The following is a 23199-nucleotide window of genomic DNA, read 5'->3' as shown; positions in this document are numbered from 1 at the left end:
CAGATCAAGATTTTTACCTCTTTAAGATGGGAAGAGGGGAAAGGGTATTTTCAGAAAAGCACAATATGATCTTACAAAGGCTAAGTATTGGTAACCAAAGTAGCGTATATCCCAGACCTCTTTCTTTTGGAATAGATCTCACATGGAAAACTTCAAAGCAGCTGGTTTAGCAAACCAGGCAAGAGGGCAAGGAGAGCAGGGTGCAGGGTGACTGGGAGGGCTGCACCAGGTCCCTGGCATGGGAGGAACCTCCCTGCATGCCACAGTGATGTTATACCACAGGCCAGGGCTTCCTCATCCCATCACCAAGCTGCTCAGAAGGGCCATTTAGCAGTGATGGGGGGGTGTGTGGCAGAGGATGATTCCAAAATGCCCCTGGATGTCTGGCAGTGAGTTAGTTGTCCTGGGTGATGACAGCTTCACAAGGCTTTTGTCTGATCAAATGAATGCACTTACTGTGGGAAGGCAGCTGGAGGTAACAAGATCAACATTTACCTAGAAGGCTGCATTTTGAAGTTTTAATGATTTTCAGATAGCATTACAGCATGCTGAGTCTATTATTTCATGAGGGTTAAACCTGTTAGTTCATCAGTGCTATAAAAGGCAAGAATTGGCTCAGCAAGAAAATATCTTAGCCTCAGCCAACTGCAGCAAACCTGCTTTCTCGGTCTGTTCCGCCATTTCATAGCTATTCTGGAGTTTGCAGACTGTGAATAGGCACCAGGTGCTGCTGCTGGGTTTCTCAAATGGGAGCTGTTTGCTCTGATGCCTTTGCATTTGTGTAGGACTAGCTGCGTCTTATTCATTCAACAGAGAATGCAATCTGCGTGCGAAAAAGTCAAGGGCATTGGATCAGCTACTCATGTGCAGAGAAAGAAAACAGAGGGACAGCAACTGCTCTTATCCTTTCCCCCCTGCTTTCACTAAGATGATGGGAGGTACATCCTGACAGGACACATAGAGGACTTGTCTCTCTAAGCCTGTGCTGTGCTAGGGACCCTTTTGCATACCTGCACGGATCATTCAAAAAGCGCTAGCACTGAGTATACAAGTGAATAATCTTTCTTGCAGAAGAAATAAAATTTGTGCCGCTATATCTGGTGCTTTTACAATCAGTAAAATTAGGATTGCACAACCATGCAAAGCATTGGAGGACAATGCTGGCAGGAAGGCTGCAGGGCAGGAGAAATGGGGCTGCCTCTCTCTGCACACGCTTCCTCTTCAAAGTCAAGTATCCTTGGTCAACATCAGAAAAAATATAGCAGTCTTTTCATTGATCCTTTTGTGTCATGATTAGAATAATTCTTAGGAATTCACATGATTCTTTTTACTTCAAATAAGCTGACTTCAGTCTCCATAAACTGGCCAAAACAGCCAACACATGGACATCACAGAAACTGAGCAATAAAAATTGGCTTAACAACATAGTGAAAAAAATATTTTAAAAAATGTCAACAGACAATTCCTTTAGGCTCCTTCATATATATTCACAAGCAATCCGCTATTACAGTTCAGAGATTTAATTCCTTGCTTTACAGAGCAAGCACATGAATTATGGCCTCTCCATACCAAGGAAGATTTAAGTAGCTTCAGGAAATGTCATACAGATTATTGTATAAAAAAGTTGGTAAAGTGGGAATCAGAAGAGAAAGCAAAAAGAGGAGGTAAAAGCAGTTGTATGCTCACGAGATGACATTTTTACATCTTTAGAGCACTTTTTTTTTCATCATCCTGTAGGACCTGCAAAATACCATTTACCCTGAATCAAGTGTTGGCAATTCATTAAACTAAGCAGAACTCGGCAATACACTAGCATCACTAGCAGGTGGAACAGAATTTGGGACCTTTGCAATTAAAGTTTGAAATTCACAGCTCTCTGCATTTTACTTCACTTGAAAATGAAACTCTTTGCTTAAAATGTTGCTAAGACAGAAAAACCGCTTCTCTATGGCACATGGACTTTGGTGTTGAGTAGAAAAATGCCTCTTCCAAATGGAAATAGGCCAATTATTTTGGAGTGCAATTCTAAAAATCAAAGAAACTAACAAACCATTTCTGCATGCGGAGTCCCTCAGCAGAAAATGTGAATGAGGCAAGAACTAGGATAGAGCAAAATCAAAGCTGAGTATTTTATTGAAAAGCTGTGCTGAGTAAGGTATGGGTACTCTTACAGAGGCTTCAGAGACTTGTCATTAGGATGTGGGCTTTGCCAGCTGAGCAGCATCAGGTCTGCGGCCCACTGTTTGTCAGAAAATTGGGAAGAATCGGAAGGCAGAAAGAGGACATGTAGCCTGGGGCTTGCCCCAGTGCAGCTGATGCCAGAGGGGCACCAGCCTCCTGCTGCAGTCCCTGTGCAGGCAGTCACAGTGGGAAAGCCCTACCCTGAGCGACAGTGTCCCCAAACCACTGCATGCGGACAGAGCAGCCAGAAGCCATGTGGGTGGCAAAGGTCTGGAGACCTTCATGCAGCATGGCCGTACAGAGGTGGGGGGATCCTACCTTCGAGGCCCCTTGGCAGACCAAAGCCTTTGCTTAAAGGTCTTAAGACCTGGGAGCCTCTTGCTGCTTTATCTCCAGCAGCAGCACCGAGGTCGAGTCTCCGGAAAGGTAAGACCCCTCTTGGGGGAATCCTGCGGAACATAACACGGCTGCACCGCAGCAGGACCCCGATGCAGAGGGCAGCGACGGGTGAAGCAGACAGCAGAACCGGGACGCGACGCGCCCACCCCTGCGGCGGCTACCGAGGAGTTAACGCCGGGGGCGCCATTTGGAGCCCGCCGCCCTGCCGGGGGGCGGCGCCATTTGCCGCCCCCTACGCCCGGCCTCTCACCCGCGCCCCCTCCTCAAGATGGAGGCGGGAAGCCCCCGCGCTCCTTCCTGGGATGGAGTCGGACCAACGCCGCGTCCCCGCCTGGGGGCCGCTTCCCACCCCTCTTCTCCCTTCCCCGGGGCTGTTGCCGCCGCCCGCAGGTGTGGGTCCCTTCCGCTGCGGCGGGCTCGGCGGCCTCAGCGCTAGGGCGGCGGCGGGCGGTGCGTGTTGGGGGGGGGGGGGGGGGGGGTCCTCTGGGCAGCGATCCTGCGCGGAAGGCGGCGGCCGCCCCCGGGAGGTGTGCGGAGGGACGGCGCCTGCTCCTGAGTCAGCAGTGGCGAGGAGGCGGGCGGCACCTCGCCGCCGGGCCCGGCTCCGCCGAGCGCCCCCGGACCCCCGGCACCGCGCCGGCTCCCCGGCGCCGAGCACCGGCGGGAGGAAGGGGGCCGTGGGCGCCCCGCCGGCTCCCGCCCTCCGCTGCCGCCAGGTAGGCTCGCCGCCGCGGCCTGGGCGCGGCCGCAGGTGGCGGCGCGGGTGGGGAAGGGCTGGAAAGCGGAGTCGGGGCTGCCCGGCTCCCCGCTTGGGCGCCGGGTGACTCAACTGCCCGAGCCGAGCGCTGGGCGGCTGCCCCCGGCTCCCCGGCGAGGGGCGGGGGTCGGCGGGGAGGCGCAGCCCGCAGCCGCCCGCCCGAGGTGAAGGGCTCCGGGGGAAGGAGCGCTCTGGCGCGGCTGTGGGCGTCGCGCTGAAATGCTTAACGGGACAGCGGTGGCGATGATCCGGCCTTCGGGGAGTCCTCCCTCCCTCACCCGTCTGCGTGTGGCAGAACGTGTGTTGTGTGCCCGTGCAACCTGTTAGGCCGGGAGCGTGGGGAGAAACAACAGTGGGCTGCCTTGGGGGAATGTGTATACGTTTTAGTATTTAATTTGCAGATAGGCTTATTTACATACGTATAAAAAATATTTTTTTATATATGAAGGCTCAAACAGTTTTGATGGGAAGTTTCCTACGTTTGCATGTGCATTTAGCTACATCTGATTTGAGCTCAGAAATCATAGCTTTATGTTGTCCTGTGTGTGTGTATATATATATCTTTGAATATTTATACGTCCAAAGAATGTAAGAATATTACTCTTGCCAAGTTGCTCTCCAGTCTTTTGTCAAAGTGTGTGTTTGTTTCACCCTAAGCATGTATTTATGTGCAACTGGTGAGCATGATGCTAATGGGTGTAGTCTGTGAAACGCTTTATCAGATTGAATTCTGAGCAGAGCTTAAACAGAAGAAAATCCTATGTGTGATTTTTATATCACTGCAGTTTTGGGCGCTATCAACATTGCGATTGCTGCACAAAACCAGAAGACAGTTCTGTCATTCCCATGACCCTCGCCAGGAGCATATCACAGACAGCCTGTGAATGGTCAGATAGTTGGGGGAACACAATGAAGCACAAACTGTTTTGCCCTCTGTTACTATCTGTTTGTGCTGTACGGGCACTCTCATGTTCTTCATACTGACTGTGACAAGATAGTGGAGTTGATATAAGCTTTAAACTGTTTGGGGTGCATTCTGTATCTGACTTTGCCTTTACAATAGTTTGTAGTAAGGGACTGATCCTTGGCCACACAACTCTGTTTTAATTATCCACTCCTTGTGTTTAGCAAGGTTGATTGTTGCAGTTGATACTTCATAATTAGGCACTGTCTTGAGCCAAGTTTGAATCATTAAAAACCTGGCATAATACAAAGTTAATAGGTGATACTGACCGAACTCATTTTGGTAGCTTAGATGATGGGGGTTGAGCTCTTCGGCATGTTACACATCAAATCATGTGCCTGAGTGGTGCAGGTAAGGTGAGAGTGTATGTGCGTAAGCTTCACGGGCTGATGCTTTTCCCTTAAGCACAAGGCAACGGAAAATGCTCTGTAGCTTGCATTTTACATTATTGAAGCTAATTGGAGTTATGGCCATGGTCTGTGGAGGAGGCTGTACTCTGGGGATGCTTGCCCAGTTGAGCCTTTCCACACCTTTTCCTTCATGGAGTACTGTGGGAGAGGGCTGGCTGAAAACTTCAGGTTCCACAGAAAACACATGCAAGTGTGAATCTATTACATCTTCACTAGTTGCCTGTCAGTGAGCTGCAACTCTGTCAGTTTTAATGAGCTGCATGGAGTGAAGAGGTTTTGGTGACCTGGAGATGCTGTAGTTTAGTTCAGCTTTGCATACAGCTGACCTCTCACCGTGTTGGTTTTGGATGCTGTCTGAGCAGGCTGCTTGTTTCAATGGTGTGGAGATGGGGGAGTTTCCATGGACAGGTTTGGGAACCTGCTAGTGAAATGTCTGTCAGGAATGCTATAAAAACAGTTGGTGCCCTCTCCTCCCCACATGCACAGACACAGTATCTGTTTCAGGTGGAGCCATTCAGACCCTTTCCAGCTGTACCTTCAGTGATGTTGAATAAAGTAGGCTTGCTGTGGGCTTCTTTGCATATTGGTTGTATGGACCTCACTTACAGATCTCTCCTTTAAGAAAGCATGTGGTGATGCTTTATGTTTGCTAGTTTTGATAGTGGTACTAAATATATATCCTTAATAGGAAATTGGCGATTAAAGGTGAAGTTGTGATCAAGTGCTGTGTATCCAGCAGTCTCCAATTTCAGTGCTGTAGAGGAAGCACAGAACCACTGTAATGGATATTGTACCCATGGGGAGATATCCTTCCTACTGTCGGGCAGTTAGCTTTCAATTTCTGTCACAAAGTGTCTTTCTGTACAAATTTATAATCTAATTTAACTGCAGATATAGTTGCTTGTCCATTTAAGTACCTGATCTCTTTCTGAATGGTGCCAGGGTATGACTGTTGAGTATTTTTCAGGATGATGTGACTCAGTACTGAGTAGATAGGAATTCAGTCAATCCAGTTGGAGGTAATACGAGTGCAGTTAGCCTGATGCCAGTTTTCAGTTAGTTAGTGATGAAGGAGCGGTTTAGTGGTTGTTTCCTGTCCTAATGTGTTTTCCTGCATAAATCTGTCCTGTGGACAGTTTATTAACTCTTCTGCATGTTACAGGGAGTTCCACTGGTTAAATGTAGATGGATTTTAAAGAAATAAAATGTGCTCAGTTGTCTGAGGTGGGGCACCAGAAGTTTGAGTCTTAGGAGAGTGCATACCTGTGCTTTACCTGTTTATAACAAGTGGTTTTCTGAACAGTGGAGTTAATGAAGATTTCTGTGAATTTGTGTCTTGAGGTCAAACAAGGATTTTTCCATTGTCTTTGCATGTGCCTCTACATTTTTTTTATATAGTCCCCTCTTTCCACAGACTGCACTGATTCTGTGACACATGGGCCACCATTTTCAGTTATGGAAATAGGATTACATGCTTTTTCGGGGTAGGCAGTTTTGCCTTCTCTGGCTTGGCTGTTCTTACAGAACTGATAGGAACTTAATTACCTGCTGGTAATCTGTTCTTCTCTGGTTGAAATCAGTCAATGGCTTAAAGGATACTGTAAGTAAAAACAGGGATCTATTTACACAGTGGTCAACTAAGCTTTTTCTCTGGAGGAGACAAGACTAGCAATGGACAGACATAAAACTTGGTGTAGTCATGTGGGTGAAAAGACTTTCTCCCCTCTCCCCTTTCTCAGCCAAGAAAATTTACTTATTTCTTTGCTTTTATATCAACACACAAGATTTCAAGTCTAGAAATGGATGTACAGCATACAAATGCATTAAGAGCCTTTTCTTGAAGGTGATAAAATAATAAGACACAGATGGAGTGGGTGTTTATGTACTTTATTTGCAAAATTTTGGCTTTTCTGGCTATCTACTGTTGTACCACCTTACACAAGCTTTTTTCCTGCAGTGCGTGTTATTGTATCTCAGACAGTGGTTGGGTGTTCAATACTCTGATCTCAAAATGGTCAATTAGCTTTGTTGACATTAGTACTTACATTGTTTGAGCCAGCCTCTGCCAATCAGTCTGTGATCAGCCCTTGAAGGTTATCATAAATTGGATGCACTTATGTAACTTCTAAGTCTGGTTTTATAACACCATAGTCTTTGAATACCACAATATTAGCTAAAATCCTAGCACATCCATTTGACTTCAAGTGTCAGACTGTTGTTTCTTCTACTGTATGGTGTATTGTTAATTAACGAAGGTAATATCAATTACCTGAAAGCCATAAAACAGAAAGTTTACTTTTCATTTTAAGTAGGTTCCAGAGAACTTTTGCAGTAAAGCTTAAATTTTAATGTAGTAGTTTTGCATTGTCTTCCTCCATAATGTTTGCATCATGAGTACTATTACTGCTACAATGTCAAAGTAAAATGTAGTAGTTGAATTAACTGCAACAATTCAAATTCCATTGGACAATAAATAACAGAAGAGGTTTTGCTACCCTTTCTGTAGCTGGTATTGCTTTTGCTGAAGTTGTAAACTTTTGTTGTTTCAAGACAACCTTGTGTTTTATGTGGCAGATAGCTTCTGCATTTTGGAGATGGTGAGTGTCTGCAGTTTCCTTTGAACTGTGAACATCTCTGTGTTCAGCACTTCTGAGATCAGTATTCAGGGTTCCTACATAGTATATTTACAAACTTGGGTCCTCTGGATCTGCAAATATTAGCTTTGATGCTTAGGTAGAAGTCAAGTTACAAGAAGAGTTGATTTTTTTTTTTTTTAAATATTGAATAGCAGCATTTACAACTGCAAGGATCCAAGTATCCTAAATGAGATCTCCTGAATCCTGACACTGACTTAAATGGGGTCATGACTTTGTCCCATGAAGTTTTTGGGTTTAAAAAAAAAAAAAGAAAAAGCACTATTATTTAAAGTCTTGACAATCTGTGAAAGACTGTGAATCTTGTGGGTTCAAATTGTAAGGCTTTCTCTGCAGCAATGAGAGAGAGAATTCTTTTCTTCTACTGAAGGTTGAGACTTTTTCAAGAATTACTGTAATTCAGGAAATGACACTTAAGGAAGAATTGTCAAGAACTGCAGTACAACAGTGATGATTTGAATCAATTAATAGTTCTTTTTTATTTTTGAGGGCTTATAGTCTAAGTGGAGAATAAAAAATACTCTTAGTTTCTACCCAGTGCTGTAGAAAACCTTTTGTTATGGTTTTATTATGGTCATTTTTGACCTTGAACGAGTGCAAAATAAGTTCTTGTGTTCTGTGTACTTACGTGATATAGCTTAAACTATTTATGTGATTATCTTTCCTCTAATTCTCCTTATAATTTACTCAAGTTTCTTCAGAAGCATCACCCTTTACCTGCAAATTGTACCTCTGCCACAAAAGGATGTCTCGGTATCTAGCCGGAGCCTGCTGTGCAGTGCAGCTTGCTCTATTTATTGTTTTTTGTCATAATGACACTTGAACTAGGAAGCGGATTGAAACCACACAACTTTGTCACACAGGCCTTCAGTCAGCTCTCAGACAGTAACAACTTTAAGCTCCGAAAGCCTGAAAAAGATTTGTACAACCTTCTCTGCGTGTGTATGTCACCTTCCAGGTAGTCTGTTAAATCTTTTTTCTATCCAAAGCTCATGTTATGTACACCCATTGGATAATCTTCTGGGGTCTGTTTTCCTGTTGTAAAAATAGTTAAATACTGAAGAAGGTAGGTAGAGAAATTCCAAAATACCCTTTGTGGGAGGCTTAGGACAGGTTAGATGCTTTGTCTTGCCTCTGAGCTGTGGAAGGGACAAGAAACCATCTTGTTCCTTCAAGCTCTCTCTTTACAGGTCTCACTTAATTTTCACTGCAGAGTACATATTTGATGATAGCAGAGAGAATGAATAAGGGAGGGCATGTTCCTGTGAAAATGGAAAACACATGGAAACCAGAGTTTGTTGTTTTAGAGGAATTGTCTAATAGTTTGCCTCTCTTCTGAGGGGAGATATTTCTGTGTCCCTGGACTGTGAGTGTAGGAGCGTATGGCTCTCAGATGTCTGACGATCTCAGTCTGTGCTACTAACTCTTACTGAGGTTGGTTTTGATTAGTGGGTGCCCCCTCCCTGCTGGTCTGTCTGACCTCGAGGCTATGCAAATGTCTCTATGGCAAATTAAGTAGTAACAATACTGAATTATTCTGACCTTTTTCTACTTATTATTGTATACCATAATATGATGTAAATCCTGACATGAATAATAGTGTTTTAATTTCTCAGCAGAGCAGTTCCACCATTCAATGGGGTTTTTAAAATATTTTTTGTCTTCCCTGTAAATAGTTCTTGACACCATATACCCCTGCTAAGTGTCTCACCTTTAGGATTTCTGCTGTTGTTTGCTCTCTCCACAGCAGTTGTAATAAAGGCTACTTAAATCTTGTAGCATAAAATTACTCTTTCCATGAAGAACTGCTGTTCTGTTTTTATTTGTCCAGTTGGTGTCACTTAGCAGTTGACAGCTGTGGGTGCCAGTGGAACTGGTGGAGCACGCAGTCCATTCAGTATAACACAGCAGGGTATTTTCAGCTATTCAGCTTGTGGTTTTATTACCACTAACTTGCTGCTTGTGCCCTGAACTTGACTGAGGAAATTGATTTAGAGTTGGGACCTAATACCAGTCTAATGTCAGCCTTCAACAAGACCTGTGGGAGTCCCTCTGAATAAAGCAGAGACACGTTTGCAATTATAGCTATATGCTGTAGCTGCAATAATTTTCCATCAGTAGTCATGTTTTTGTTTTCAGATATAGGTACCTATTGTTAGAAAATTGTGTGAGAGGGAAGGGTGACTTTGACAGGTCATAAGCGTTGATGACTGATATCTTCCACATCTGCTGGAGGGCTTGAAAATTACACCCTTTATTTAGATGCCTAACCTGTGGCTGTTTTGATGATATGTGTTCATGCAGTACCTGCTAATGTTAGAATTCCTAGTGCCTGCACATGTCCTGAGTTTTTCTCTGTGCTATTAGAGACAAATGCTACTGTCATGAAGTTCTGTTTTTCTTCTGCATTATCAATACAATGTTAATGCTCAGCTATTAACTAACTGGCTCAGGTATTAATGCAAGTACAATAGCTGATAAAATAACTAATTTTAATTCTTCGTGAGGGGTGGATTTCCTTGTATTATGTTTAATAGAAACATTGACATATATATGTGTGTGTGTGTGTATATATATGTCTGTATGTATATATAGGCACTTTCATTAAGTGTAGGACTGCCAAATTGGTAATGTGTTAATTTACCCAGCCATCCTGCTTTTTGTAAGAGATGCTGTCAGTTCAAAAATAGGGCTGTGGCTTGAGTTTCAGATGCTGTTTCAGTATTTCTTTTGACGTGTTGCCTAGCTGTGCTAATGACCAGAAGGGCAAAGAGGTGAGAAGCCCCTGCTTGCCTTTCCCACCCACACTAGTGTGGCTGGGCCCAGCGTTCAGGGCCCTCGCTCTTCTGGAGGTTTCTGCTGTCTGGCGTTGCACTCGTGTCTGCTTTCATGACACCACTTGTTCCTGTCTCTGATTTGGTTAGCGTGATGGGATTCTGCTACACCTTTTGTAGAATGCCAGTGTACTGCCTTACACTGTGTTTGCTGTTCTGCACCTCTAGGATTTGAGTGTATTCCCAGATACAGGTAATTCAGTCTGTTCTTACTCTTACAACCCTGGCCTAATTATGTAGGAGGTGGCAATAAAGTTGTGCTTGGCTGACCCCTTTCTCTCTCTAAGGGAGAAAGTTACTTGAGTCAGCATTAAAGTCCAGGTGAACTAAAATGAAGAGTGAGAGTTGGGGTGGAGGAGGGGAACTTTTCCTTGGAAAGCTGTTGTACTTCAAGTGTTATCTACCAAAAGATGCTGTGGTCCTGATCAGGAACTGCATACGTTTAAAAGATCGTAAAGGCGAAATGCTTGTATTGAGGGATCAGTTCAGAATTCCCCTTCTGTTGGGTAGTGCACTGCCAAAAGCTGTCAATTGGAACAGGAAAACATGGCTTTTAGAGTAAGGCAATATATGTAGAATACATATATTTAACCATACCTGCCTATACACTTCTCAAGGCTGCCATCCCTCATCTAGCTAAGAGTGCGAATCAGGCTTGAACTGTTAAGAGATAAAAAATTCCAAAGTCCATTACCAGCAGTGCTGTCTGCTCGTATTGTTACAAAAATAACAGGCTTTGTGATATCAGTGAAGGGTAGAGATTCAGCTAGAAAATTAATCTTGTGGCCTTAGTTATTTTTAACTGCTGGAATCTCATGGCTGGCCGCCTTTTTAAATTTTAATGTCTCTTGTGTTTGTATGATGAAACTTGCAGTTGTGGGGAACAGTACAGTATCATGGGGAAGATAAGAGGAGCATTGCATGCATACACTGCAGCAGTCTTTACTGTCTTAACTGTTTAAGAAAGCATGCAGTTTCTGGTAGTTATGTTCTCATCTGTGGATCAGAAACTATGCACTGAATTATGACTGTGGTGTGCTTTGTGTCTGAGCTTGATGCTAGTATCAGGACATGCAAGCTAGTTTTGCAGTGAGCGCAAGCTCTTTTATTATGTGGAAATTAAACATCAATAGATGTGTAGTCACAAAGAAGCATGAGAGGACAGAGTACTGCTTTTGTGCGGTCACTGTATCCTCCCATGATGTGTCCTGTAAGGATTCAATGAAGATTGTGCATGCAGTCCAAAGTCTGGCATTTTGTAGCTTGAGTAACCCGTATTTTCTTAATATAAATTAAAAATAAAACCCATAACTGTTTGCTACAAGTACTTGTGTTTCTGAACTCAGGACAAGTAATGCTGCAAAAGTCTGGATTGTTTGCACAGTCTCTCGGTGTTTTTCTTACTGTTGCTAGAAGTAAGCATGTGGACTCCTCAGTCAACTCTTCTGTAGCATATAGAAGCTGCTACTTGGCTCCTTTTAGTGGCAGTGAGATAGTAAAGTTGGCCTTGCAGAGGAAAAAGGCCTATAAAATAAACAAAATTATTTTTCTGCCTTCTGATGGGGTTAATTCTGACCTTGTGATGTTCTGATACCGAGCCTGATGCATATTTCCTTAGGCTAAAGGACTGAAAGTCTCTCTTGGGCATCTGGTCCATTTGGCTGCTTCTGGGAATGGGTGAAGGTTATAGCAAATACACAGTATCTCAGAAACCTTGAGTTTCACTAACAAGCTCTTCTGCAAATCACAATTTTTGGTGGCTGACAACTTTCCCATATCTAGACAGATTTCCATAGAAACAGGAGAAAGGCTGTGTGTGAAATTATGGTCTTACCATAATAATATCCTCCCTCCCCCTCAGTCTACTGAGGTATTTGGGGTATATGTGTTAATAAGTTGGAAATACTTACTAGGTTGTCCATCCTATCTATGTTCCTCCATTCTCACTCTCAAAAGCAACAGAAACATTCCAAAAACTGTTGAAAGGTGAAGTTTTTATAAAAATTGTATGCTCTGTATAGCGCTCTGGATAGTTTTAATGTTCTGAATTAAATTAGTAAATAAAAGTAATCACTTTGAGTAATGTGTTAGAATAAATGTGCAGATGATCAGCATGGGCAGGTGTATGCTAGTGGGTTCAGCTGGAAAGGCTTAAGAAATCATCTGTTTTCAGCTGCCTGCATAGCTGAGAGGTAGGATAGATTCACCAAGGGAAAGTCATGTTTGACCAACCTCTTAGTCATTTCATTGTAGAAGTCTGGCTTGGTAGGTGAGGGTAGAAGAGTGGATATTACCTACCTTGACTTCAGTAAGACTTTTGACACTGTCTCCATAACATCCTTGTAGAGAAGCTGTTGATGTAGGGGCTGGATAAGCAGAGAGTGAGGTGGATTGAAAACTGGCTGAATGGCCGGACACAGAGTGTGATGGTCAGTGGCACAAAGTTTAGTTGGAGGCCAGTAACTAGAGGTGTACCCCAGCATCCAGTCTTGTTTAATATCTTTATTAATGATCTGGATGATGGGGCAGAATGTACCCTCGGCAAGTTTGCTGATGACACAAAACTGGGAGGAGTGGTTGATAGGCCAGAGGGTTGTGCTGTCATCCAGAGGGACCTCAACAGACTGGAGAAATGGGCTGAAAGGAACCTCGTGGCATTCAGCAAGTGGAAGTGCCCATGGGGAAGAACAACTCCATGGGGGCCACCCAGCTGTAAAGCAGATTGGCAGAAAAGGACCTAGGGGTCCTGGTGGACACCAAGTTGTCCATGAGCCAGCATTGTGCCATTGCTGTAAAGAAGGCAAATGGTAACCTGGGCTGCAATAGGAGGACCATGGCCGGAAAGTCAAGGGAGACGATTCTTCTCTAATCTGCACTGGTAAGGCCACACCTTGGGTACTGTGTCCAGTTCTGTCTCCCCAGAAACAATATGGGAAACAATCCACTGAAGATGATTAACGCATTGGAGCATCTCTCCTGTGAGGAAAGGCTGAGAGAGCTGGGGCTGTTTAGCGTGGAGCAGGCTTGGAGGGAACTCTCCAGTGTTTACAAATACTTGGAAGGAGGGTGTAAAGAAAATTGAGCCAGGTGGTGCCCAGTGACAGGCCATCAGGCAGTGGGCACAAACTGAAATGCAGGAGGTTCCTTCTGAACATCAGGAAATACTTTCTCACTGTGACCAAGTACTGGCACAGGTTGCCCAGGGAGGTTGTGGAATCTCCATCCTTGGAGATACTCAGATCGGTGTGGACACAGCTCTAGGTTGCCCTGCTTGAGCAGGGGGGGATAGACAAGGTGGCCTCCAGAAGTCCCTTCCAGCCTCAACCATTCTGTGGATTGATCGTTTAAGTCTGCATAGTTCATTTCAGTGCAAAATGAAACAATTTTATTTGCATCACCTTTACAGTGAAATAAAAAGATGATGCTCCACACTGTGGGACCTTCAGGACTGGCTTAAACACTCTTCCCCTCCTATGCTGAAGTGCTCATTTCTGGTCAGTTGCTGATGGTACTGTACCCTGACATTGCCCAGGGCCCAGCCATTTTGGTGGCTGCATTCTGAGTGGGACATTTGGAATGACTTGGCTTAAAAAAATAAGAACTTTTGGGCTTTCTGTCTGTTACAAAGTCAGCTAACTTTATAGTTGATGGAAGGACAGAAGAGCAATTGGGAAATTCAAGACATAAAAAATGGCCCTGTTGCTGAAGAGTTTGTATCATAGAAGTAGTATCTGGAAGCATTTAGGAAACCTATTGCAATTTCTAAGGTGAAGCCTTACTGAATTAGTCCTGTTCACTACAGAGGAGCACAGCTATGTGTATTCTGTCAGGAATTGCTTCATGAGAGAACATCTAACTGCAGATATCAAAATAGTGTCATACTAGAAGCAGTGTAGTGTTGTGTGGTTTTTTGATGACAGTTGTTTCTTGTGATCAGAGAAAACTTTTTTTAATTGACTGAATTGGGAGACCAGCTTACTCTTCAGTGTTCTGGCTGCTTTGCAGCTGCCTTAGGAAGGGGAGTTTTGTTCATGTTGGATAGAACAAAGGTCACAAAAGTCAAGTTACATTTTAAATCAAGTATCAGGCTTTTGGAAGTTAATAAGTCTTTCCTGGTTTTGCAGGGAGCTTGCCCAAAGCCTTATCTTTTTGTACTTGGGACTGACTTGTTTTTAAATCTAACTTATTATTTTCTGGATTTTCTTTTTCTTGCTTTAGTGATGTTCTGTGGTCATTTTGCTTATGTCTTGAGCAGAGTTAGCATTTGTACCACAGACTTGAGGAGAAATTGTCTGAGTCCAGTACCCTCTGGCCAGGTTCTTTCAGATATTCCATGTGTGGAGGGTGTAATATTTGATATCAGATTTACTTATTTGGAGATACTTGATGTGACATGGAATTCATGGAATTTCTGATTTAGCAGAGCAATCCCAAATATACTGAAATGACAATGTAAATGTACATTACACTTGGCAAAATATAGCAATTGCAGTATACAGTTCAGTTGCAGTACCAGTGTGATTCCTATTACTGGTTTTTACAGTAAACTCACCATTGCAACACTGAGCATCCTCCCTCACTGGGAAGGAACACAGGAGTTGAAGGCAGCTCAAGCCTGTTGCTCTCTTCAAAATTCTTTTGGTAGTTGTTTGTTTTTTATACTCTGTATTGGGCTGAGCCACATACTCCCCCCATGCTGGTCTGGCTAGCTCAGGGAGACATTCACACTTGAATGAACTAAATGGGAGAAACATTTACACCATCAGTTGATCCACTCAGCTGTGGATCAACCTCCAGTTACCCTACCTTGTTCCCTGAGTTGCTTGGGCACGTTGCCCTTTCCCATCTCCTCCGAGCCTTCTTCTGTTGTAGGGGTTTATTGGTCAGTCACAAAAGTACAAGTTGCAGACCACGGTCCAGTTGCTTCTGTGCTTTACAGACATGCCATCCATAAAAGATCCTTTCTCAGAGGGCAGAAGTCCAGCTGCTGAACAGCTAGGGTTTCTACTCTAGTTCAGTCAGCCTTAGCAAGAGTAGCATGTCTAAGTAACTTTCTTCTTCCCTTTGCAAGGGAAAAAAAGCAAGATGGTCTTTCATAGTATAAAATTGTGTGGTAAGGAACCTGCCAAGAGCAGGCAGTTAGCAGCATTTCTATCATATGTAGATAGGCAGCTGACATATGAAAGTCATTACCAAGTCACATAATGAACGTCAAAGCAAATTGGCTGGGATGCTCGGCCTTGAGAAGAGCTATTCTCTGAAAAAAGCACTGCCTGGGTTTTCATTTACAGAAGCGTTTTTTGGTCAAGCATCTACTTAGGATCCTTTACATGGGGGAGTTGAGAGTTTGGCTAAACTAACTTTTTCTTTGCATGGGTAATTGCTTTGAACTATTCACTCCTTAGTAGACCTATTTGTTATTTAGGCTGCTTTATTTGGAGAATTTAGTGTCCTGGCAAGGAATGTCTCCCTAGAAATTCTGAAGTGTCTGCTTGCATTACCTTGATAGCTGGGAGAGAATAGCTCGTGGGCTGCCTCAAGAGCTGACTTAACACTGCATCGATTTTAGCACGAATGATACCGCCTGTGATTCCTCAGTTAAGGGTACCTGCTAGTTTCTGTTTAAAGTCAAAGCATAACTGACGTCTGGATAACTGCAGACGGAATCTGTGGGTTTTGAGGGACAGGAGCCCAAGCGTGCAGATCTTTCTGGGACACTTCTACATCTCTGTGGAGAATGAGACTTCCAGGTAGGTAATTTGTTCTGTATCTTCAGCTTGCCTGATAACGTCATCCATCAAGAAGTCGGGAAGTAATAATAAAGCCTGCATTTAACCTGTCTATTGGCTTTTACTGTAACATTCTAATTGATGCTCTCACATCTGACCTATTTTTTCCTATGCTGTCTGTTGCAGTGCTTCATGGCCACAGCAGGCTACTAAACAGTATTAGAGGAAACCGACATTAAGACATATAATTTCCCCGCAGCTGGTTGGAACAGCAGTTGTCACTACCCTTCTGGTGCAGCATGGCATTTGGACTCGGTGTTCTCTGCCTGTTACTATGGGCAATAACAGGTAGGAGTTTACTTCTTGTGTGTCTGAGTCACACAGAATGAGTGAAGTAAATGCTCCTGGGAGTGTGTATGCAGGTGTGAATGAAATATGAATAAGGCAAGAGCTGGTAAATCTTGTGACTCCTCAGTGCAAAAAGTTCTTGTAAAGTACAGCTTCATAACTGGCAGTTGATTGCAAGGGAGGCAGGCAGTTGTGAGTAGCTGTTTGGAGCCTATTTCAGTAGGGCTGTTTTAGGGGAATTGCATGGGGCATGAGGGGGTAGTGGGAGAGTTCAAAGAGTTTTCCTTCTCTTTCTCTTGCAGGACAACAGTTTAAGAATGATGTATTGCTTGTGTTCTAAGCTACCTTTTTTTTCTTCTGAAGTATCATAGGATGGGTGATTTATAAGCAGCATAAATGCATTTGTTTACACCTCTCACTTCATTATTCACTCTACAGACATGTATTTCCTTTCAAAGACCACAGGACAGTCCTCAGTTTCTGCTTCAGCCACAGAGATGAGTAAATTATTTCCATAATCAGACAGATGAAGAATGATAGTAATTCTTAATACTGGCCCTGTGTCATAGGGAGACTTAATCTGGCACAGTCAGTTTTGACATGGCAACTACAGAACAATGTATGCAAACATGGGGTGTTTATTTCTTTAAAAGACAGTGTTTGAATTCTGGCTGTGGAAATACTGTCAGTACCTGCATTAGCAGGAATTGAGAAAATAATGGTCAGTTACCTGGCTTTCATCTCCTATAGTATAAATGGGATGGGCTGTTTCATGAGGGAGAGCCTTGCTAATGTGCTAAGGCTTAAATTGACTACTGAATTTGGAAATGTTGAATAGGGGGATAGGTGTTAACTACTGCTGTGCTCGTAGCTGGTTTGAAGTGGTCCTCAAGATCACCCTGAGGATCTCATAGTGCCAAACTTTGAGAACAACATGGAGCTGAGTTTTTCATTGCTGTAGTAAACGGTGCCTTTTGTAAATAAATAAAAACTCTCTCCTATGAGACACTGAGTACCTACTGTAAGGTCTATGCCAGTATCTTTAGAAAAAACAACAGCTTCAATAGAAGGCAATACTGTGCAGTAAATACTGGATTTTGGCTGTAGAGAATGTCCAGTTTTATGCTTTTGACAATACCATTGATTGTTAGCAGGCTAGAATATCCTCCACATGCATATAGAAAGTCTTGTTTTCATTCTTTAATTGCAATTTTGCTATGCTCTCTTGATTTATCTGCAAACAAAACCATTACACTGAGATTGCTGGCTGTATTCCAAGCCTCTCTCTGTATCTCAGGTACCAGCACACAGTGTTTAGGGGCTAATACATTCTAGTATCACATTATTTTAGTATTTATTTCCATCTCAATTTGCAGTATTTTCCATCCAATTAATATTAACTCTAACTAAACTGGAAGGTACTTGCTGATTTCCAGGATATGTTTGCTGAAATACCTCAGTGGATGCTCACCTTTGTTAAGTCAAAAGGACTTCTTTTTTGTTCAAGCTTTAAGGTGAATTGACTCAGGCTTGGGAAGTTGCTGGTTGTTCATTCTGCAGTTTTTCTCAGCACATGAGCTTAGGCTTCTAAAGGCTACTTTTTCTTTAAAAAGAGAAGTTTTCTTACCACTTGTTTTAACTAAAGATAATAAGAAAGCTGACTTAATATAAGAAAGGCTTGATATTGCATCATTGAGAGAATAAATGGGCTCATTAGTGAATATCTTTGGAGGAATGTTGAATATGCTCTGGTTTGTCAAAAGAATTTGAGGTGGGCTGCTCTCTCCTGTTTAGATTACAATTAGTGGGGTTTTTTTGTGCATGGTGGCTTTTGGCTAATTAGTGTTTGACTGCTTTTCATGAATATGGGTTGACCTTGGTGGCCACCAGGTGCCTAGCGAGTCACTCTGTCACTTCCTCTTCTCAACAAGACAGGAGAGAAAAATATGATTAAAAGCTCATGGGTTGATGTCAGGACAGGGAGATCACATACCAATCACAGTCAAGAGCAAACCAGACTTGATATAGGGAAGTTTAATTTATTGCCAGTTACTCAGAGCAGGATAATGTGAAGTAAGAACAAACGTAAAAGCACCTTCCTCCCACCTCTCCTTTCTTCCCAGGCTCAACTTCACTCCCAACTCGTCTAACTACTTCCCCTGAGCAGCTCAGGCAGATGGGGAATGAGGGCTGCAATCAGTTCATAGTGCTTTGTCTCTGCCCTTCCTCCTCACACTCCTCCCATGCTCCAGTGTGGGGTCCCTCCCACAGGGATACAGACCTTCACAAACTTCTCTGTGGGTCCTTTGCCATGGGCTCTAGTTCTTCAAGAAACTGCTCCAGCACAGGTCCTTTCTACAGGGTGCAGTCCTTCAGTAATGGACTGCTCCAGCATGGATACCCCGTGGGGTCACAGGTCCTGCCAGAAAATGTGCTTCTGCATGGGCTCCTCTCCACAGGGCTGCAGTTCCTGCCAGGAGGCTGCTCTAGTGTGAGCTCTCCATGGGGTCACAGCTTCCTTCAGGGCTCATCCTCCTGCTCCAGCATGGGGTCCTCCCCAGGCTGCAGGTGGAGATCTGCTCCACTGTTAACCTCCATGGGCTGCAGAGGGACAACCTTTTTCACCATGGTCTTCTCCATGGGCTGCAGGGGAATCTTTGCTCTGGTGCTGGAGCATCTCCTCCCCTTCCTTCTTCACTGACCTTGAAGTCTGCAGGGTTGTTTCTCTCGTATTCTCACTCCTGTCTCCTGGCTGCTGCTGTTGCGCAGTGTTTTTTACCCCTTCTTAAATACGTTATCACAGGGGTGCTACCAGTGTTGCTGATGGGCTTGGCCTTGGCCAGCAGTGGGTGGTTCTTGAAACTGGCTCAGTCTGACATGGGAGCAGCTTCTGCTGTCTTTTCACAGAAGCCACCCCTGCAGTCCATTTGCCCCTACCCCCTGACTACCAAAACCTTGCAACATAAACCGAATACAATGAAAAACAAAACTAGAACAGTAGGCAGATCACCTAATGAATACGGATATCTACCTGTGACTAATGTTTGTGCCTCTTGGGAGGCTTGAGCTGTATGTGGCAATAGGTATTAGTGGGTGCCATGTACCATGCCTCTGTCACTCAGCATCTCGTGCAGTTTGGATGATTGACTTTCCAAATCTGTGCATACAGCTCCTAATTTCTCCACATAGGAATCCTCATAATGTCAGTCTCATTTCACTGGCTTATATCCATTCATTGATGAAATCAGCTTATATTGAAATAGATGTGAATTATTCTGGCTGCTAATAAAAATCAATAGTTTTTATGCTAATGCATCCAAAATTATTTTTTTTTCCTATGAGAGAGAGAAGACATTGCTTTCCACCACAGAAGCAACAGTTTACTTTGCAACGGGGAATCCAACACCTTGGAATCAATTCCGTCTAACTCTCATCTTGAGCAGGCATATTCTAATCTGGCATTTGAGGCAGACCTTGCAAATACTGCTGTTGGAATGCATTTCTGCAAATATAATAGTGTTTTCATGGCTGACTCTCAGTTTTCTCATACTGTGTGTTTGGTATTGTGGTGCTTTGTTCTGAGTTTAGCCACTCCAATAAAAATGTGAAGGTGAGTTGGCAGGTAATTGCAGTTGTAGGTGTTGTGCAGTTTAGCCTCCAGTTTTTAACTCCGTGCAGCCCAGCCATTGATTGCACGACCTCACAGAGTCTTTGCTTATCATCACTAGTATCCTTTTCTTCACTCCAGGGGAGGGTGTTTATAAATACATTACAAACCGTCAATTTTCAACACATTTCATTACTGCTGGTCTTGGACTGTGAAGACTAAGATTAATACCGTTTTCTTCCCATTTATCTAACACATGAAACACAGGCCAGGAGTGTCAAAGGACACTTTAAGATGTAGGTGTGCCTTTGGAATGACAGCGGAGCCACTAGGCTGGGGTTGCAGTGCATTCTTTGTTACTTATACTGCCATGGCTAAGTGTTCTAGGAATGTGTTCTGGTTCACACAGGTCTTTCCAGAGAGGCAAGATGGTGTAGTGTCTGATTATGACCTCTTGAGATTAGTGAGTTATGCAGTATGCCAGGTTAATTCTTGTTGTCCAAGCCTCTGTTGGAAGTGGTCTGGTGTGTTTCCTCATGGAGGGATGTAATGGCTGCATCCATGCATACACCCTTGTAGTCTCCCACTGCAAATATCCAGCGTCATTGGTGGGACAGAGGAGCTGTCTGTTGTGTGATTCAGTGTGCTTAGATGCTCATGTGTGTATTAAGGGGAGAATGAGCTGTGGGTTGGATGAATTCTTTCGACAGGCCAGATCTGTTCTGTGGTTTAGGCACATTTGGATTGTGAGCATATCGACAGCCTGGTTAAAAAAAAAAAAGGGGGCGTGGGGGAAGGGGGAAGGGAGAAGTGTTCTTTAGGTGTGTGGATTTTGTTTTTTGTTTTTTGTTTTTTTTCCTCTTTGAATAGCACTTAGTTGATTTATCAATGACAAACAGGCTTGATGAAATTCATGGAATGAAAACAATACTTGGAGAGAACCATCAGGCCCAGCGAACTAATTAGAGAGCTTTGACAGATCCTGGACTTGAGAAGTGAATGATAAACGTCATGAAGGCTGCTGTAATGGCCACAAAAGCTTTGTAGCTCATTGTTGTAGATGTAACTAGAATACTATTGGCTTTAGCTTTGTGTGGAGGATTTTCTTTTATGTAACTGAGCATTTTTTTTGTTTATTTGTTCTCCTTCTCCTTCCATTGCAGTGCTTAATGTGCAGTCAGCCTCCTTACTGAGGCCCAAAAGAGCACTATCACAGATGTATCCCTGTTTAAAGACGTGGGAGATTTCAGGGAAAGGGAGGGGAAGCACCAAGTAACCTGAAAGCAGCCTGTAGAAAAAGAGAACACGTTCACAGTGTACAGAGATGTTAGCTGTTGCTAGAGGAACTGATGCAGTGACATTTCAGATATTGATGAATCTCAGTAATATGGCTTTTCTGGTTTCCAGAACAGTACTTTCTATAGGCCCTTACTATAAAGCTGCTGGAGTATAAGCCTTTTTCAGCATTTATGATATAAAGCGTGCTTTTTAGGTGGTTTATAACTCTGCTGTGGAAATTGCTCTAGCTTGAAAATTGGAATTCAAGTTTTCTTAGGTAACTGCAATAAAAAAAAAAAGATATTTTTATTTTTGCTTCCAGAACCTTATCAAAATTGTTTCAATGTGTTATTATGGTGGTAGGAAAAATAAAAACTTATTTCTTACTGATACAGCATCTTTCCTCTTAAAATTCACCAAAATGAGGTGAAAGTTACTTAGATAAAAAAATAATTAACCCTAAAAATAGAATGGAACTAGTTAACTTAAAGAGAGTGGAGGGAGCAGATGTCAAAAAAACAGAGACAGTCCTACTCTTCTTGTAGGAAACTGCTGTAGGACCTTCCATGCTCATGCAGTTCAGAGGCTTCTGGGCTGTGAGAATAGTGTGCTGCGTGAGCTCTCAGTGCTCTGCTGCCAGCAAGAAGGTAATGGGAGGTGATTCTGGTCAGATGTGACTTTTCTTGGTGCAAGGTCTGAATCTGAGCTGCTCTTTATTGCACATTCCCTCTTGCCTCTTCTTTCTGCTTCTTGTACTGCTTGCTGCTAGGGACAACAAATAGGTGAGCCCACAAGTGGATAGTTCTGTCCTTGCAGGGTTTCAGACTGGAGTAATTAGGCATGATGAACCCAGTGTTAGTACACTGTCACAATTTGCTACTTACTGACTGAAGAATATTTGCCTCCAAGTCATTCAAGTGTTCATGGTTATGTGAGCCTGCTGGAGAGGGGGGAGAGCATCTGTCAGGTTTTGCAGCCAGTCTCCATGTCAACTGTGATGGAGGAACAGCTGTGTTCCTGCTGGGCTCTTGACATCAGTGGACTCCTGCACTTAGATGTGAAAGAGTGGTAGCATGCAGCTCAAAGAAGGGTGTGGATGTTTTGGATGTTTCCTCACTGAAGGAAGGAATCTCTTTAAAATGAAGCTATATTCCCCACTGTGACTGTTTGTTAGGGTTTGGGGGTAGGGGGGTATGTTGTTTTATTTTTTAGTGTAACCAACTTGCCTGATTATGTCTCTGGATATGTCAGTGTTGTCCTACTGTAGACCTAACAAGGTACAGCTAAAAGGAAGGGGAACACTTTGCTATTGATGGCCTAGGCACCAGAAGGCTTTCAGGACTCATAATAAAGGGAAGCAGTCTTTCTGTTGGTAACCTGAATGAGTACTTCTAAAACAATGAACAGGATTGCATGATGGTATTTTTTGCCATTACTGGTCAGAGTAGAACTGTCCTTTAATTTCTGACCAGTTAACTAAAGGAAAACGGCTGCGCTGTGACCTCAGACAGCAGGTAATGGTTTAGCCTATACAGAAGTTACTATGTGACCTTTCATGTGGTACACTTTCAGTAGATTTTCTATAAGTAAGAGACCTCACTAACTCTTACTTGAGCCCATTGCAGACTGGAGATTGGATCGGGTGAAGTGGAATCTGAAATTGGAGATCAGATTAAGTTCACTCTAAGTAGATCTCACATATTTTTCATCTGAAGACAATTGATGGACACACCTGGTGTCAAGCTGAAATAGCCTGCTAAATTCATCCATTCTTGCCAACCTACTTCTGGAATTTAACTCAGATGTAACTCTAGCTGAAGCAAGAGATGAAACTTTGATTACTTTGCTATTTGGGTTACACTGTTAGATTTAACTTAGAGTCGCCAGGGAAATAATTTTCCCATTACACAGAAATTCTGAAGCTTAATATATTTTTCCATTCCTTACTGGGATGAAACCAAGACCTTCTGATACTTGAAAAAGGGGGTAGCTAAGGCCTGTGGCTAGGATGCTTGCTTGGGAGATTTAGTTTCAAAAG

General features: G+C 43.3%; 1 protein-coding gene across 2 annotated transcripts in view; it reads left to right on the top strand.

Annotated features, from left to right (window-relative positions):
* Positions 1 to 2837: 2837 nt before the first annotated feature.
* Positions 2838 to 23199, top strand: part of KIAA0319 (KIAA0319 ortholog) — a 62098-nt gene continuing 41736 nt past the window's right edge. The window contains exons 1-2 of one of the 2 annotated variants that reach the window (XM_074829651.1): positions 2838 to 2970; positions 16115 to 16276. In XM_074829651.1, the coding sequence (XP_074685752.1) occupies positions 16228 to 16276 (49 nt within the window). In that variant the 5' untranslated portion in view covers positions 2838 to 2970; positions 16115 to 16227. Of the gene's footprint in view, positions 2971 to 3215; positions 3297 to 16114; positions 16277 to 23199 lie in introns of those variants that run through there. The other variant, XM_074829660.1, reaches the window with a different exon arrangement.

The sequence above is a fragment of the Strix aluco genome, chromosome 1 (assembly GCF_031877795.1).
Source record: "Strix aluco isolate bStrAlu1 chromosome 1, bStrAlu1.hap1, whole genome shotgun sequence".
Lineage (NCBI taxonomy): Eukaryota > Metazoa > Chordata > Aves > Strigiformes > Strigidae > Strix > Strix aluco.
Note: the sequence above shows the minus strand (reverse complement) of the source record. Positions and strands in the feature narration are given on the sequence as shown.